We start from the raw sequence: 19,109 nt of genomic DNA on the forward strand, positions 1-19,109 counted from the left end.
CTTATCTGCTTCTCCCCCATACGGTGACGAGTCTTGAAATGACTGGTTCTTATCATCGCCCGCGTATCGGCGTGAAGAAACCAAACTAGACAGTGCCTTCTGTATGTAAAACGATGCTTTCGTCACTTACCCAGCGGTCGATAGTATTGCATAGCGGAAGTAAACGAAGTCCGATCGTGTGCCATGGGAGTCAACGCGGTACTGATTGCCTATCATTAGTGCACAACATTATCTCTGACCGCCCATCACGTTTAAGATGTTTAATCGAAACTTTTCGACGCTCTCATACGTCCAGCTATCAGCGACCGCCATCGTTCCTTACGTTATAATTGTTCCCGTAGACAACGATTCGAGTTTTCGATGCTTTGAGAGGCGAGTCGAATAATTTTTGAGCGCGCGGGAGTGGTCCTGAAATAGCGTCATCATGCTTAAAATAGATTTAAATAAGAGTGGAATAGTCGCAGCAGAGACTAATCACTGCACCTCGGACTGGTATTTAAAATTAATCTGCGAATGATTGATTATTTCTTACCTACATACAAATTACGCCGTACATACGTATCGACATACCGACAAACCGACACTGCCGGTATGTCGCGGTAGGTAAACTCAATAAATGCGTTGCCGAATGTCTCCTTTTTGTAATGTACGTAACCTATGAGCGGGAACCTATTGCTTGCTATACTGGTCTTGAACCCTTAAATCGAGTTGAGAAATATATCGTTTATATAGATATATATATACTTACCATGAAATTCTTACATCCATTTGGCAATATTGCGGATGCTAGATAGAAAAAAAGCCCAAAGACTGTCGTTACATTGACCAGAGTACCATGGACCTAGACTATTCTTGAGATTGATAATAGAATCAGAATGTGTTTTGGTCTTGAACTGTTAAATTGGCCAGAGAACCACCAACATTCCCGACTGTACAATCGGTGTGAGATTATCTGCGATCAGGTTTTGAAAACCTTTCAAATAAATGGTGTTCCTCGCTCTTTTTGCAATATTTTGCCAATCTATTTTCATTTGTGATCATCCAGGAAGTCGCTACTGTAATGGCACGTGGGACACGATATTGTGTTGGCCTGCAGCCCCGGTCGATTCGGTGGCTAAGATGCCATGTCCTGTATTCCGTGGACTCGATCCAAACAGTAAGTATATCTTCTCACTTCATCGCCTAAGGCCAAAATTGATACTGTTCATAGTTTCCAGACTATGAAGAATACGTTAGCGCATCAAATTAACAACTCAAATAACATATTTTTTAACTTGAACTCATTTTGAATGAAATTTTTGAAACATGTAACCTGATTCCTTTTTTCTAAATTGTGGCACAGCAAGGGCTTTTTGTTAGCATATCGTTAGATATGTTCTTTTCGTTATGACTTCATAACATAATCAGCAACAAAACGACACAAATGGTTTTTTTGTGTTGACGATAAAACCAGTAATCAGCCGATTACGTATGTTCAGCAAAACAAGCAGATTAAATCACATTTCTGATCCAACAGGCCAGATTTCTGGTCGAACGTTTTCGCTACAATTGAAAACTAGTTATCTTTTCTGGCTTGAAAGTACTGAACCTCGGGCTGATTCGGCCAAATTATCGAGTACTACATTTCCATTATTGCTGGTCATTTCAGAATTTGCGTATAAACGATGTGGAATCAATGGCACCTGGGAAGGGCGTTATCCAGGTGATAACTCTGCCCCCTGGGGTTGGACGAACTTCACGAACTGTTTGACCCCGTTATACAAAGAAACCTACAAGAAATACTATGAGGGTAAAACAGAATACGATGTACAGGTAACTCCCAGTTTCAAGAAATTGATTTTCTTTTTGTCGTTAGCAGAGAAGCTGTCCCAGATATTAACTGAGATTTTGTACCGGTAGACCACCAGATGGCGTGACAGGCACTCGGATTCAATTGAAATTTACTTGCTTCGAGCAATTATCTGAACTATATATCAAGTAATATCAGGTGACTGCGGAATTTTCTTCGAACATTTTTTACTGGCGCCAATCGTCACGATCCGCGGTTAACGGTTTATTGGAATTTTGAATATAATCTCGACCAATCAACGAAAGGCTTCAGATCTCATCTGCCCGTCAGATAATTGCTCGAAGATAGGTGTGAGCCCAGTTTATTATGTTTTAAAAGCTTTTCATTGCCGTCTATGTAATTAATTTTAAATACTGTTTTCCCTCCATATACCATGGTAATGGTTGGACTGTAATAAATATTGGTATTCGTATTTCATACTAAATACGTATAGCATTTTGTCAATTAACGTTGAACTACTAGGTTTAGGGTCCAAATCATGTGCATTTGAAAGTTTGATTGAAATATTGAAGCAGTGGAATGTGGTAACAACGCAACTACTAGCGCCCCTTGCGGTTCCTGAAGCGGAATCGTTTTTCCCCCCAGCTGATTATGTCCTCATCAAAAAAAGTAAACGAAATTTCATTCGAGATCACCTGTGAAGCTATAGTGAAACCACGCTTGCCACAGTCTGGTGGTTCTCACCCCTTGTGATCACGATCATCGAAAATATAATCGTTATATTTGTTTGTCCGTGTGAAAAACGTGAATCAATTGTCTGTGATCTCTTTATCCCTTATAGAGAATGAAGGATATCGTGGCCGGAACCCGTCTTATGGAGATGATTGGACTGGTTCTTTCTCTCATAGCGTTGACGCTATCTATTTTCATTTTCACCTATTTCAGGTAAGTAGGGCTTTATTTCTGTCAAATGAATTAAAACTACGAACGATTCCATATAATTGTAAACGAGATAATCATTCATCTTTGAAAATCCTATTATGATAAGAAACGGGAGAAATGGTAGGTTCTTCGAATAATATCGTGGATTATTGCGATTAAAAGACGTGCTGCACATCCCCCTATCTACGAACATCCCCGCTTATCAGGATTGTCTCCAACCAAAGCCCACGCTGACACAGAACTTGGTGGCAAACCCTCAATCGGTCTTTCTTAAACAGGCGGGATGCCGTCCTGAGAAATCTTTGACATTCTCTTGCAATTTGTTTTTCGCAGCCCAAACTACTCCACCAGAGAGCGGGGTTGGGCCGAGATTTCTTCGACATGCATCTGATTGTCGGATTGTCTTAACCGACATTACTTTTGTCGAAATTTCATAATCCACTCCTTTCTCGTCTTTTATTTAACGCTACTTCAGCACAATCATGAACAGTCGGTTTTGTCATTATCTATGAAACATTTCATAACGTTATGATCGTTACTAGGACATACACGCAACCATATTGTAATCTGTTTTTGGAGGTGGTTGTTTTTGAATGCTAATCGGTGGGTGATATAAGTGAATGAATCGAATCAGATGCAATTATAGCTTTTCGTGGGCTAAGTGAAAAATCATCTACATCCAGCTATTCCACCTCATGCGGTCGGCAACTAGAGCAATCGGCAATTGGGTCGGACAGAATTTTTTCATCTTTGAAATTGTCTTAATACCCGCAACCCACTGAGTGTTACGCCATAAGCGGATTGTATGTTTCTCTTTCCCAATTGGGGGGGGGGGGAGGGGCGGGGAGACCAGAGAAGACCCTGCGACCAAAACCCTGTCGACACCAGGATTCGAACCCCCATGAAACCTCGATGGACGAGACCAGAGACCCGTGGCTTGAACCAGCCACTGCGTATCTCTTCGAAGAGGAAGTCAGACTCCCGAATTGGTTTATGCACGAACCTCCAAAAATATGAAACAATCTTCTTGTAGCCCACGCCAGGTTGATTCCCATTTACTACTCGTGAATGAATACTCCATTTCCGTGGCGTGGTGACTTCATCGCGAAGTGTAGAAGAAAATCAATTGCGGGAGCCAAATCCATAATGCTTAGAAGAAATTGAAACGCGGGCGGCCGAAATACTTGAGTAAAATCATCGCTTGCAACAAGTGGATTCACTGGTCGCCTCAAATTGTCTTTCATAGAGTTGCACAATGTGAATCATTTCTCAAGTAGCGAAATCGACAGAACAAAACAACAATATTTCAACCTTGTATCGTATTTTCGAACCTTTTCTTAAAGCTCTATCGATAGCGTGGAAACGTGACTGTGTATACTCGCTGAGTGACGGCATGTCGATACGTCTATACAACTCGCGTTCTCAAAAATCGATGATGCCTTCAAGGCGAAGCGCGATATTCCCCTCCGTAATTAACCATTGAAAAAAGGTGCCAATCAGAACAATGCTCGTTATGAATCCGGTGGCGAAATCAGTGGGGTTTAGTCTGACTTAATCCACCGTACGGAGAAATCGGGCTGTCGATCAGGGCATCATCTAGCCACATCTCAAACAATCGAACCTAATAAACCGTCTACTACCGCGCGTATACACCTTTCGGCGGCCTTTTCTGCGATGCGTAATAATACTATTAAAGCGAGCCCGAGAAATGGCCGGATATTGCCGATTCACTAATTGCGCCGTATTCACGTCGCAACAATAGGGTGCGCGCGGGTCGACTTCCGGCAATGAAAATGTCACGTTTACTAATGATCTGAAATCTTTGGTCTACACTTAATCTGCGATGGGATGTTGGTTATTTTCTATTCGTTTGATTCTGGTTTAAGTAAAAAACGATTGCTTTTACCGCCTAAATGCCCGACATAACTTTGTATTCCCTTGATATAATATATGTGATATACTCCGCGATGCCCATTCGCAGAGTCCATTATCGCCCTCCCAAATTACCCTGTGATATATTCTAATTCAAAATCAAACGAGATGTAGGCCTATTTATACCGTCGATGTATAATCTAATCATTTAGTTAAGTGTACCCAAGCGATGAACAAATTTGTCGAATAGCGCTGTTCTGAGACCGCGGTAGTAATTACGCGACTCTTCGTGTTACGCATACCCGAGACCGCAGGAAGTCGCTGCTTGATCACTTGTGCCTATTTGTTTATTAAGAAATCATATTTTCTATAAGCACTATAGACACTCGTACTAACGCAGTCTAGCTCAATGAGTTGATTTTTATTGAGTTGATCGTGCGGAGCTGGTTCGGACTCATTTTTTGCCATACTCACTAGTATGTGTTGATTTTTAAATGAGTTGATCGAGCGGAGAGGTTTAATCTGGTTCGGACTCATTTTGGCAAGCGCTTCCGGTGAATACTTTAATGATAAAAATCAACCCTTATGGCCAACACACCCCTGAGGAATGCTAGGTTAAGTTCTTACTTTTGATTACGAATGGAATGCTACCCCAAGGATCGGTCGATGGGGTTTAATTTACATAAACCTGTTAGCCCTTTTAAATGTTGGTTAACGGATTAGGCTAATGACCCTCTTGATGGAATGCTTGTTAGGTGTGTGGAGTCTGTTATAGCCATTCCTGCACCGTACGTCGGTAGTATTTGTCACATCATTGTTTAAGTTGAAGAACCCTAACTCTGATCGTATGCTGGTAAAGAATCGGAGTTGCGTCCGTTTTTCCATGAGACCTAATTTCCGTTTTGTTAATCCCCACGTGTATCAACAGTCAAATCTATCGTTACTATGGCACAACATTGATCTGCTAATCATTGTTGCGATCATTATAGTGTGCGCGCGCACGCCGGCTGCTGATTTATCGATTATTTATCCTCAGATTACAATAACGCAGATGACAGCTTTCGTGACGACAACGACCCGGTCCTAATAATATTATGAGATGTTATTTTTTCGTATTAACTTTTATATCAACATATTTGCGCCAAGAGAGCGGGTTTCGTTCTAGTTTCGCGGCTGCACATACCAAAATAGTTGATAGAATACACGACTTACCAGGCCGATCGAAACAATTCGACGGGAAGCCATTTTTTTTGGGGGGGGGGAGTTACACGCCGGTGGCTTGATATTCGCTGGGGCTTGGTGAACGTCCCCATAATATGTTTTAAACAAGAGGCTCCGAAATGGGACTTCAAGTAATGAACGTACTCTGGGTGCACAATTGTTTAATTTGAGCATGGTATAGGATATGGCTTAAATGAAGGTCATGATTATTGTACCACTCACCCAAGTGGTCTTCATGGAATGCTATACCGAGGAGGTCTATAACTAATTATGAGATTAGCTACAATATCCTAGATGAGATTAGCTACAATATCCGGATACATAATATATATTGTATTTAATAGACTATAACTGTATTGATACAAAAGCTGAGTCTCTCCAAAGAAAGGAAACAAATGTGGAAAGGTTTCATTCAATAACTGATTTATCGTCGACGTATCATCAGTCATCATCAGGAATGTTGAGGAGCAATGATGTTATGAAGTAGGCTACAACTAGAATCGAAAGACCAATCGAGTAGTCAGAAATGATACAAAAAGGGGAAATACATCGTAAAAACCATTACTTTAACATATGGAATGGGGGCAAATTAGCTGTAATTATGTAAGATAATGTATACACAGTGATAATAAATAACTCATATTTATTGTTCAATTCAGATTTATGAGTAGCTAATTAAGTACGATGGCGCCAAAATACGCTCAGTAATACGTAGTGACAATTATAGTTGATTTTCAATGAACTTTGAACTGGATTTTTAGGCTCCCGAATGGAAATGTTTTCAAATAAGTCATCAAATAGATATAAGATTGACGTTTCCAATAGGTGTATGGTATAGTTTTGTTAGAAATTTATTTACTAATGAGAAATGTTGACTCGAGATTAATTGAAATGTAGAGGAAATTGAAGCGCGATAACGGAGTAACCACTAGCGAACCTGGCGGATCCTCACCTGCCATAAGTGGAATCCTCGATTGCCTCAGTTGCGGTGCCGGTACCCCATTCATTTTTTCGATATATTTTGAATTCAAATCAATTTTATCGATCCTTAATATTGCATCATTTATATCAATTATTTGTTGTCGACAATATCAAGCTGCATGTAGGGCCTAAATATGCTATTTGTTTAGGCGTCGACGAACGTTCAAGTTACTTGATTAGTTTCCACCTCGTGGAATCCAGCTTCTGAATAAGGGGCGTCGGTTGTGATGATAACCAATAGTGACTGCGTCATTCGGCGCTATAAATGCTAATTAATCGCGATAAAAGCTCGGTGTGTTTTTTTACACGTCTTCGGAGTAATTGAATTATCTCGAGATCCTCCGCACGATTCGCGACAAAATAACTGGCCGCATCGGAATCCCGGCGAAGTACTGTTGAAAATCAATCGATGGCAATCTTTAAGGAAACCTGGTAACTGATGTTTTCGATGACTTCAATGACCCAACAAAATACGAATACTTCCGATGTGACTGTATCCAGTCGGCCGGTTTCACAGATGTTTTAGTCGTCGTGATAAACCGTGAAACTTTAATAAGTTGTTAATATCTTTCGGAATTCTCACTTGCCACAAGTACTGCCAAATATGTCCTTTTCTATTAACAAATGTGCCAAGCGAAGGTTGCGCGAGGATCAACTAGGTTCACTCGTGGTTTCTACGGAACCGCGCTTCAATTTCTCATTTATTAATCTTTACGCATGTGTTCTTATTAGGAAGTGCATTAAATCGTACACAACAAATTGAGGGGTAAAATTCAGTGCTACATCTACTTGGTCACTTGTTTGATAGCATCGGGATTGAGGAACCTAACAATCGAGTTAAAGCTTACATAGAAAATGAAGTTATTTTCGTCATGAATTACTGAGTACATGTGGTGTGTGTCGATTCGTACCTCAACGAGTCACTAAAGTCACTTATCAGTCGACCTTCTCAATGCTTTCAGCCATTAAGAGAAAAATTATGATTTGCTCAATGACGCCAACAAACGGTTTTACAGTTGCTAGCCACCATTTGGTTGGGGTACTTGACATGACCGCAGTGTTGCATTTTGTGAGAAACGAAATTCACGTAAGTGAATACTAGAGGCTGAGGGTTTGAATGTTCCCAAAGATGTCACAATCCATATAAGGAACGATGAGATATGATGAAACACGCACGATTAGTTTTAAGAGAAGGGATTCAGGGGGAAAGTAACGCAAAAGTGGCTAGTACTGTAAAATGGTGTACTCAGTGAAATTGAGATTTCAAAGCTAGTGGCTATTTTGAAGATACCATTGGTTTAGTAAGTTACTTAATTTCTATAGCACCCACCCTTTACACTATGCTACAATATTCAACGGTGCTTTACATTAAGTAAGTATTACTTGCCCCAGCCTAGAATTCAGGCCGTTTATCAGTCATCTCTACCTCTGGGTAGTCGTAACATTCGAGGTGGACAGAGGCAATGTGGATGAGTGTGTTGCCCGTGGATGAGTGTGTTGCCCGTAAGTGTACGTGGTTCGAACCCTTGACCTGGCTTGCCAGACTCGAACGCTCTAACCACTCGCCCACACCGCACGCACCCACCCCTCATTCTCCATAATTGACTAAAATCACAATGCATTTCCTACTGATTACATTTTGTCTAGAATTGGCCACGAAATTAAAGACTTCGGTTGTACGTATAAAAGATAAGTATGTTTTTTTTCTGTTTTATTTCAGGAGTCTGAAATGCAATCGAACCAGAATTCATCGGAATTTGTTCATAGCCATGATTATACAAGTTACCATTCTACTCGTCGTTTATACAGATCAATACATCGCTAAATTTGGTCCCGTCAAAGACCAAGGACTTATCTCAAATACGGTAAGTGCTTATGACCTTTTCCTATTTTCTAGTGAAAAGATCGACGATATGTCATCACGTGTATCTGACTTACCTCATTCTTTCCCAGCTGGGATTCGAACCTGATAGCAATTAGATTACCACGGTTAGAAATCCCGCCAATGACACTAGCCCGAGTGCGCGGCTACCTTCCTCCCCGGCAGGTATTCGGACCTGATGGTATCGAGAGGTACGAAACCCTGTCACACCAGCCCGAGTGCGCAGCTACACGCGCAGCTTAGAAGTTGTCGATTGTCGGAAGTCCCGTTTTATTTCAAACCGGGTTTTCTCGTTTAGTTCTTCCGTAAAATTTGCCTGAATAGTGCCGCTGGTTTTCGCGCGGTAAACCTGTGGATGTACCTGCGCCCGGTCTAGTGCTGCAGGCTTTCGTGCCTTGGATGAGTGTTAGTGATGCCAGCGGGTTCGAATCCATGTCAATGGAGGACGACTTTTTCCTGTGCCAATAAATGGTACGGCGTCAAAAAAGAAAGCTGTTGATGATTTTAGTGTTACATCGTTTCGGAAAACCTCTGCCTTACATAACAAGCGCCTTTGGTCCTATTGATTACAACGAATCAAAATTTTCAAAGCTTTTCAAAATATAATCACCCTTTCCCGGCCCTGACATATGTCAGCAGTGCACTTTACGTGGTTTTATTGATTTGATCTTTTTTGCTAAAGGTATTTCAAGGTCTACTGAAAACTAATGAAATTATCTTTTTTATAGATGTTACTTTAATAATCCAATATAATTATGTCTCTTGCAGTATATCGTATGCGAGTTGCTGTACGCTCTGGTAGAATACACTAAATCTGTCATGTTCATGTGGATGTTCATAGAGGGTGTTTATCTACACGATATGATCGCCATGTCTGTGTTTTCAGGACAACCGTATTACGTGTTCTACTATCTAATCGGATGGGGTAATTAATGAAGATTCTTAGAATCATTCATTTTCCAACGAAATGATTTTTGATTTTGGAGAAACTGAAATAAATTGATCATCCAATTTCATTTCCGAATTTACATTATTTCTAACACGACATTTTACAGTTTTGGCTAAGATTTCGCGAAAATGAATATAAAACTAATGACGTCCTCTCTCGTTCTCGACGACTTAACGAATATTTTGATTACTTAGAGTCCTTCTCATTCTTGATGATTAAATTAATTACTTGATTAATTAATTAAAACTATGAAAAGCATTATCCATTCTAATCTGGCAATTCAGTAAGATTATAGTTTTTGATGACATGGCATTCTTATTTTCAATGGCCTAGGCGAATCAGTAAGTTTTTGATTACGACCTCCTCGTTCTGAATTATATCAATCATACTGTGTATCAGCACTAGGTAAAAATGAAATCACATTTCACGTTAAGTTGAGGATTGGGGACCAAGTGGTCGCTAGTTCGAAACCACGTCTGGCGTCATAACGACCAATAAAAACCGGGCCGTTAAGACTTCATTCTTACTTGCAGTTGGGACGTAAAACTCTACTAAAGTTTAACATAGCTGCACTGATGGTATGTGTAAAACATAATCAATGTTTCCCTATTTTAGGTATCCCTGTCGTATTGACAATTACTTGGGGTTTAACCACTGGATTTACGCATTATGAAAAGTAAGTTAGTTTTTAACTGTTCTTGATTTTCTTGATTTTCGAAGGTCGGTTAATTCTTGTGTAGTTTTTAATCTAAATAAGTGATTTCTTTGAAAACTACCGGTTTTTTAAACCCGTGCGAAGTATTTGAATGTTGCGGAGTTAGTTTAGTCGCGCTTTCATTTATATATTTTTTTCTTTGATTTTGCGACAAATGTTTGATTTTTACTTAATCACGAACACTACGTCAGTAGACCTCTCAATGAATTACAACCAAATAAATAATCATGTGGCTTATTCGTTTTTCAAACTACAGAACCCAAAACGGAATACCCACAAATCCTCTATTCGTAGCCTTGAGTATTCAGTAAAATCCAGTGTCCAACTTACTTAGAACGGACCCCTTGAGGTTAAATGAAGTGTGTATGCTGACTCCTTTTTAAGATTTGTTATTATTATCATTATCATTATTATGATTATTACCATTTGCTATTACCTGCAAATCATAAAATTATAATAATTGCTATGAGAATTCGTCATGGAATGTCAAAACTTTGAAACCTAACGATCTTTGAAATCTATCGATCTGATTAAATAAAGTTACAGCTATACGTAGAATCTAGTCACCAAATTTTACTTTCCAACTTTCTAATTGATGCATGGTAAAAAAAGAAACCAGTTTAGATCCTATTCTGTAACCATAATTCTGTAGAAATATTCTTATTATATATTTCGTGGTATAATTTAATCATTTAGTATATTATACTTTTTTGCTGACCCCCCTCCCCCCATGTACCACTTTGTACCAAAATTCAGTAACCCCCCTCCCCCCAAATGGAGGTACGTAATTTATGAACGCTCCCTAAGGTGACAGGGCTCGGTAACTTAATCTATATATTCTGTTCGTATTCAAGATGTACTTAAGACCAATAAATGAATAATACATATGATTTTAAGAAATTACATTAGAAATGATGATTACATAATTGATATAGACATTGATGAATAATAATGATATAGCAGTAGGGAAAAATGTAGGATGAAATGCCTCTGCAATATATCAATTGCCATTGAATGTTACTAAACAAAAAAGTAAGTAAATAAGAAACATATAAAAACAGAACGAAAATCAAATTTTGTCAAATTAAATCGCCATAAACAGATCTCACATATTTGAGATGGATACACATATGATAAAGGTTACTCGTAATATATCGAACTCACTAAGCTGAAGTCCTTGAACCCGCGAGTCGTCGCGGGGTCGTTACTCCAGCCGTACCAATCACAGCGCTTGTGAAAAACAACACTAGGCTTCTTTTGGATTTCCCGTTAAATAGTCCAATCAGCGTACGTTTCAGCGACCAAGGAAGTATTTCGCAATTATATGACGTCATGCTTAAAAGCGCCAGTAATGAAATCAGGCGTCGTGAGGCATGGAAGCGATTTCGGGAGCGATACCGGACCCCTGGCAAGCGAGGATGGGGCAACTAATTCTGTTAACTGTCATTTGGTATAAGTTTGATTTTTAAGTTCCATTTAATGCTGTTAATGGAGGGGTGTGATTTTGACGATGATGATGATGATGATGATGATGATGATGATGATGATGATGATGATGATGATGATGATGATGATGATGATGATGATGATGATGATGATGATGATGATGGCGATTTAAAACTTTTCTTTCAGATGCTGGTGGGGCTATCCTTATCTTCCGTCGTTTTGGATACTAGAAGGTCCGCGGGCAGCAGTCGTAGCCGTAAGTAAATTCAATTTGGCGATACGACATAAGCTAGAGTCATTTCGCAATCATCTTTTGAAAGCGTGAATGATCCATTACATCTTGGGTGGCTCCGAGAAGAAAGAAATACTGTTTTCTCGGCAATGTGTTCTCGAGCGGATGGCTCTAAATGCGGTCTGTTTTGATTTAATGATAATAATTGACATTTATTTAGCGCAGGTATCCAAAGTAGAACCTGTTCAAATGCGATCCAAACTATTATTACCCCAGCCTATAACTCTGTTCAAGTATCAATCGCCTCTACCTGGGGTAAAGTAACATCCGATCAGCTGCTAGGCGCTCAGGAGCCATCTATCAGACCAGGTACCCATTTACCCCTGGGTGGAGAGAGGCAATGAGGATGAGTGTCTTGCCCGAGGACACTACCGTCAAGTTCGAACCCACGAACTGGCTTCCCCGAGTCGAACGCTCCCACCACTCGCCCACACCGCTCGCTCAAATTGATTTCCATTTGCCACCTAATGTTCGCACGTTACTCGTATCATTTTGTTCATTTTGCTTGCAAATGTTTCATCTACTTCCAGGTTAATTTGATATTTTTGTTAAATATCGTTCGAGTATTAGTGACCAAACTGCGAGAGAGTCATTCGAACGAAGCCTTACAGGTCAGGTAAGCGAATAATCAAGATTTTCTATCAGATATTTCGACCTTGTAAATGCCGAATCCGCGTGGGACACTTGCACATGCAGCGATAACCGCGCTACGAATGAAAATCAAAAACAATCCGTCGGGAGAATACTACTGTCACGGCAAATGATTGCTTCCTTGACAAGTGAGGATCAACCAGATGCGCTTATATTCGTCGGCCTTGGCGTGCTTCAATTGCATTTATATTTCATCGCAATTTAATTCGAATAATCGTTTCCTCCGCAGTAACCAAAATATCGATAAGAACTACGGCAAACACCGACGGAAGAATGTAGAATTCTATATCTTTTCGAGGAGGTGTAAATTAATTTGGGATCCGGGAATTGATATCGAATTATTCTAGACCGGGAAAGACTCACTGTTAGTTCAGCTCCCTTGAATAATGATATAGCTGATTTTCGTGGTTCCTTGACATTTTCATCAATACCGTCAAATCTCTGCTCATGGCATCTCATTTTTCTTTTCAGGAAAGCGGTGAAAGCGGCCATTGTGTTATTGCCACTATTGGGTATAAGTAACTTTATAACTATGATACCTGAGCCGACGGACGATCCAGTGAAGTTCGGATTTTGGTCTTACATCAGCCATTTTCTAACCTCATTCCAAGGATTGTTCATTTCGTTATTGTATTGTTTTCTAAACGGCGAGGTACGTGAGCCCACTTCATTGATAATAAGCCTATTAATCATCATGTTGAATATTCCAAATATTCTTGATCTTAATGGGGTACCGGCAACGCTACTGTGGCAATCGAGGATTCCACTTATGGCAGGCGAGGAACTACCAGAGTCGCTAGTGGTAACTCGGTTAGCGCGCCTCAATGTCTTCCGTATTTTAATAATCTATTTGATGACTTATTAGAAACATTTCCATTTGGGAGCCCAAAAATACAGTTCAAAGCTCATCGAAAATATTGAAACGAATTTTCACAACGTATAACTGAGTGTATTGAAGCGCCATCTGGTTTTTGCCGATACCCCATTCAAATGATATTAAGTTAAATATACATGATATAAGTTTCATTTGATAATAGCAGTAAGGGTTCAGTCATGTTAAAGTGAACAGTGTCTAAAAGGTCGAAAGATGTTTAAAATCACTTGTGTTTAACAAGATATTATGAGTGTCATCGTTTCAAAATCACTCATGAAGCGCATGAAGCCATGTTTTTGGTCAGATAGCTATTGAGAATGATAGAGAGTCGTAACGTGGTTCGGTCAAAGTTTTTATCGACACGTAATGGCTCTACAGACCGAGTTTCGTCGATGGTTTCGTTCAGTATTCTTAGTTTCATTGTATAATCGGTTTGGCTGTGTTCAGAATCGCGTGACTCATGTTTGGGTATTTGGAATGCACGCAGAAAGAGTGGATATTTTCTGAAAGACACGATTTAGCTTTAGCTTAACATTTTCGCCACGGGAACATGTGTTCTCGTATTAGATACACGAATCGAGAGTGTCGTCGATCTAATTTCGAAAAGACAAAACCAAAAAGAACGGGTCTTCTCTTGACACTCGTAATTGCGCCGGTTTGTTCGGGCCAGTATACTGGTAATAGCTGATGCAAGAGATCCGTTCGGAATTTTCAATTCAAGCTTCCAATTTCACATCGGTTTTACAAAGCCGAATTCCGTTGAAATTCGCTTTAATCCCGCAGCTGACGTAAACGTCTGCCGAAATATGCTAATTTAATGGAAATTTCGCACTAATTTGCATAGCGAGTAATATCACCGGTGCTTTTTGTAATTCCACTTTGAATTTTAATCAAAGAATCTGATTTCAGGTGCAGCAAACTTTGAAAAAACACTGGGAGCGATACCAAATGAGTCGGCGGCCCGGCTACGTTTCCGGCAAACGGCGATTGTCGCGCACCCTTTCGGTGTTCACGTCTGTTACTGAGATGCCATATCAGGTAAGACGCACCGGAGACAGTTCACCGTCAAGTAGCGCCAACTATACCTACCTGAAGAAGGGCGCATCGGTTCCCCAGGACGACAGCCCCGGTTCACAACGGGATTCGCCCAGTTGACGCAAGCTCCTTCGATTTCTAGGCGCGATGCGCGCTCAGGAAAAGGTGAATAGAAATAAAAGCGCACTCTGGTGGCAGAAATTACAAAAATTACAATATGCATGCGCTTCAATTATGTGGCTTAGCAACCCATATGCGGTTTTTATCTGTTTGTGAAGGGTCTTGTTTGTTAGCTTTAGCGAGTACATTTCCCTTGTCAGTAAATCTAATCTCCATCGTTAGGCTAGTGTGCTTTTGCGTAGACCTGGGTCTTAGCCATGTAGAGGATGATGCGGTCGGTACGAATGAAATATCAAAGTCCATGAGATCTAAACAAAAAAACACACCGAAAACACCATCTCCGGCGGTGAGTGATTAGGTTTTGCTTTTTCACGTGAGATGATGATAGATTCTGATCTAATCAGATCCTTTTTTAATCCCCAAAAACATATTTTAATGGTAATCACTGAGTTCAACCCGCTCAATCGCTCGAGGCAGGCAAACAACCGGTTCATCCAACATATTTCAATTGCGCACTGTCTTCCTCTGCATCAGACACTCGCTACAGCCCCGTTTAGGACCCTTACAGAAATAATTCTTCTTACTCATTGAGAAAGGATATAGTTATGGGATATAATATAATACCGAGATATGTAATGTATTATGCCCACCCCCCACAGAAAGTAGTAACCCATCAAGTTATCAAGTTACTTTAGTGATATGACACGCACAAAATTGCCGTCGTGATATCAGTCAATTGACTTATATATCCTTTCACCGTAGTAAGCTGTCATTCGTAGAGGAACCGTGCTAGCCGGGAGTAGAATAAATATAACGAGACGAGCAGTACTACATAGGTTAACTAGTTTATTTGGCGCACGAGCTTTCGCTACTAATGTATAGTAGCTTCGCCATTCACCCGATAAAGCTTCTATACAATAGAGAAAAGGCGAAAAGCTCGTGCGTCAAATATGCAAGTGAACCTATAAAGTACTACTTCTCTTGTTGTATTTAAGCTGTCATTGTTACCGTTAAGTTTTCTTATGACATCATATATAAAACCTTCCAAGATGGCTGCCTCCGTAGATTGCCTTATTCGATTCCTCTTTCGATTACCTATGGATATGTCGATATAAGCGCTACCCGCCCAAGATATTGTTTCTTCTTGAAATGCAGTCGCCATGTCACCCGACAGTAAAATGCTGACTGCCACCATAAATACCTGTATGGCATCATCAAAAACCGTCTGAACTAACAGGCAAAGTTTTGAATTCGTCAAATACAAACTCGGACGCTGGGGAGGAAACCCTAGAGTTTGCCCACTTAATTCGAAAGTGGCAGTAAATATTTGGCATCGTGCCAATAGGTAACACGCTGAACACGTTATAGCAGAATAGGCGCCTTCGAGCGTAGTTACCCCGTTTGAATTAATATCCGTTTGAATTTCTTCGACGATTACGAATCAGGATGTTCATTTCCTGCGCGTCTAAACGTGTTTTTATTACAAACTTCCGCTAGGTGTCACTCTACGTAGTCCACTAATGGTAGGCATTACTATAATCTAATAAACTCTCAAACGTTGCTTCAATAAGAAATGTTTGAACGAGAGCTCTCGAGTTGAAATATCGCTGAGCCGTCGACTATCTGTCGTGCCATTTTCCACATTCGTGGCTTAACGTATCTCGTCTTTATATACATAAATGAAACTATGTACCAGCTACTGTGTCGCAGTGGAGAAATGATAATCCTTTAAATCGTTAGATAATCATTGAATAAACGGCTATAAACGGATACGAGAATATTCATAGGGGTGGGGTAGAAAAAAATTATTCAGCCAATCAGTGAGCAGGAACTTGAATTATGGACTATCATTGTATCAGAGCATTTAACTCTTTGCCGTTAACATTTTCACTGGTTTCGCGTGCCTCCGATAGTATCCGGTCTCTAAGGGTACAGGTTACGTACGTAATTCTAAAATTGTCTCACTAAGATTCCATGGCTGGTAAATCGAAAAATTGAAGTTATGGGCTAATCGCCTTCTGTTTACACAGATTTTACTAATAATGATAGTTAACTCATTTATTTAGCGTAGAACTAAATAATCACCGTGCTTTACATCGCATAGGAAAATAAAAATACATTTTTCAAAACAAACGAACGAAACAATCAGTAAAATCAGCTCAAAAATAAGCTAATCTAAAAAGATTAATTTTGGGTTTGGATTTGAAACAATGAACTGATGGACATTCCCTAATTGACTGGGAAACGGAATTACATAGACTTTGCATCAAACCTGAAAGCCATAAAGCCGCAACTGGGTTAAGGAACACGAACAGCCAGTCTGGTGTAATCTTGAGCTGATCGAAGAGATATAGTAGGTTGGTACAACGGTATTAGTTCTACTCAGACTAGTATCAATGATTTTTGTGCCACCCACTGGGGCCAAACTCATGTGTCTAAACGATCTCTATTTTCAAGACCGAACTTTGGGTTAGTCTATCGGTTACTGAATTAGCAATCAGCGGCCCATTGCTCCAGGAAAACCTAGACGATTTTTTTTTTTTCATTGTTGAACTTCTATTTTGCAACACAGATTCCGTCGATTAAAAAAAATCTTTTTTTCTTTAATTGTTACCTACAATTGCATGGGATTGTATGGGAAATCAGTAAAAGGTTTACCAGCTGAGATCAACAGATGGTTTGACTAAAACGTCTCAAGACGAAGTTAGTAATAATTGATTTACAAGAAACATATGATGCAAATTTAACTAAATGTAGATGGAACCGAAGTGCTGCAGAAGTATATGCTTGTGAAACACGGTTACGGCTGCCTAAATCCCGTCGAGCACAATTCAATGTTCTCTACTTCTCTTCGCCTATCAATCATCTCAGTAGATTGCTTTTTTTCTTGTCGCTTTTGATATTAGTTAGTCATGTCTTCGTATATTATTCAACTCCACAGGAGAATGAGAACAAGTATATTTGGCTTGGACCTCTGAAGGTAACCACCACACTCCCACATGGCACGCGGATTTTGCACACAGCACGTGTAAGACTTCAATAATTAGCAATAATTTGCATAACTGATTCTAATGAGAGAAACCATAGTAAACAGCCAGCTGTCTAGAATTCGAATCCTATCATCTTGACTAGATTCATATGTTCGAATCCTGGAAGACGTTGAAGCGTTGGTTTCCCTGGAGAAGTAGCTGTCTACAGTCAATGAGTTGGTAAGCCCACAGCTAGAAGAAAAACTAAGGGATCTCGACTCAATTCTATAAGCCATTTCCAAAATTATATACTACTTTATGCCATTTTGAAAATGGCTCATAGAATTGAGTTGAAACGACAACCATTTCTTTGTTTTTCCTTCTTACTGTGGGTTTATGAACGTGCTGCGTTTCTGTAAAATGATATATATTGTATAAGTCATTTTTCCTGAAGTGGCGATAAGCTCTGAAATGGAAGATCTCACCCGATCTCAATCTGTAACCATGCACCCGCAACCCGCAACCCGCACTCTTAATCACATGCACACACAGACCAATCCCTACAGACCTCAATCAATCAAAATGTCTTCGTTTTTTTGTGTTATGTCGTTGTGTAATCCGTGTGGGTAGGCGGGCAGTGGATCCATCTGTTTGTCTCATCAGTTTCATCAAGGATTGTGGAAGCGCCAGTTTGGCAGCCGCGGCTTAGGTTAGATTACACATATCTCGAATGGTGAACTGGGGCATTGTTTTCAAATCAGTATTGGATAGCTTAGTTACAATGGAAATAACCCGAACCCCAACTTGAAATGTTTCGGTTGATCACCTCCTATCGTCAGATAGCAATTGGACGTCAAGGAAATGTCATGGGGACTTTAAATGGGGGCATAACGACACTAACAACTAATGACACGGGGTAGCAGAGCAGAAATTGGATAGTTTGTTGCTTATGAATCATCGAATTCGCTCGCTAGTTGAGAGGTATACGTATTCGTCAACTCGCTTCATTGCCTCTGGTCAACCTAAATAAGTTAAAATGGATTCGTATATCGATTCGTATTGAATAGTTTTATGTTTCTCTTAGACGTGTCAGATCATCGTCAAGCACACTCTTTCGCTCTTTCGCTCCCGGCAGGTGTGGTGGGTTTGTTAGACTAAAGAATCAAACGAAATCTACTTATCAAATGAATGGGGTATCGGCACAAACTAGATAGCGGTATGATAAACTCAGTTATACGTAGTGAAAATTATTCATTTTCCATGAACTATGAACTGGATTTTTAGGCTCCCAAATGGAAATGTTGTCAAACAAGTCATCAAATAGATAAAGTCATCAAGAAGATACGTTCCCCATACCCGTATGGTATAGTT

The 19,109-nt window shown here is 40.0% G+C and overlaps 1 protein-coding gene across 1 annotated transcript in view; it reads left to right on the top strand.

Moving 5' to 3' along the window:
- Positions 1-19,109, top strand: part of LOC141912251 (PDF receptor-like) — a 140,232-nt gene that overhangs the window by 116,414 nt on the left and 4,709 nt on the right. The window contains exons 3-12 of the mRNA XM_074803474.1: positions 1,046-1,156; positions 1,649-1,812; positions 2,631-2,734; positions 8,526-8,670; positions 9,456-9,612; positions 10,252-10,312; positions 11,984-12,053; positions 12,620-12,705; positions 13,212-13,392; positions 14,524-14,814. Coding sequence (XP_074659575.1) covers positions 1,046-1,156; positions 1,649-1,812; positions 2,631-2,734; positions 8,526-8,670; positions 9,456-9,612; positions 10,252-10,312; positions 11,984-12,053; positions 12,620-12,705; positions 13,212-13,392; positions 14,524-14,769 — 1,325 coding nt within the window. The 3' untranslated portion in view covers positions 14,770-14,814. The remainder of the gene's footprint in view (positions 1-1,045; positions 1,157-1,648; positions 1,813-2,630; positions 2,735-8,525; positions 8,671-9,455; positions 9,613-10,251; positions 10,313-11,983; positions 12,054-12,619; positions 12,706-13,211; positions 13,393-14,523; positions 14,815-19,109) is intronic.

Source organism: Tubulanus polymorphus, chromosome 10, assembly GCF_964204645.1.
Source record: "Tubulanus polymorphus chromosome 10, tnTubPoly1.2, whole genome shotgun sequence".
Classification (NCBI taxonomy): domain Eukaryota; kingdom Metazoa; phylum Nemertea; class Palaeonemertea; order Tubulaniformes; family Tubulanidae; genus Tubulanus; species Tubulanus polymorphus.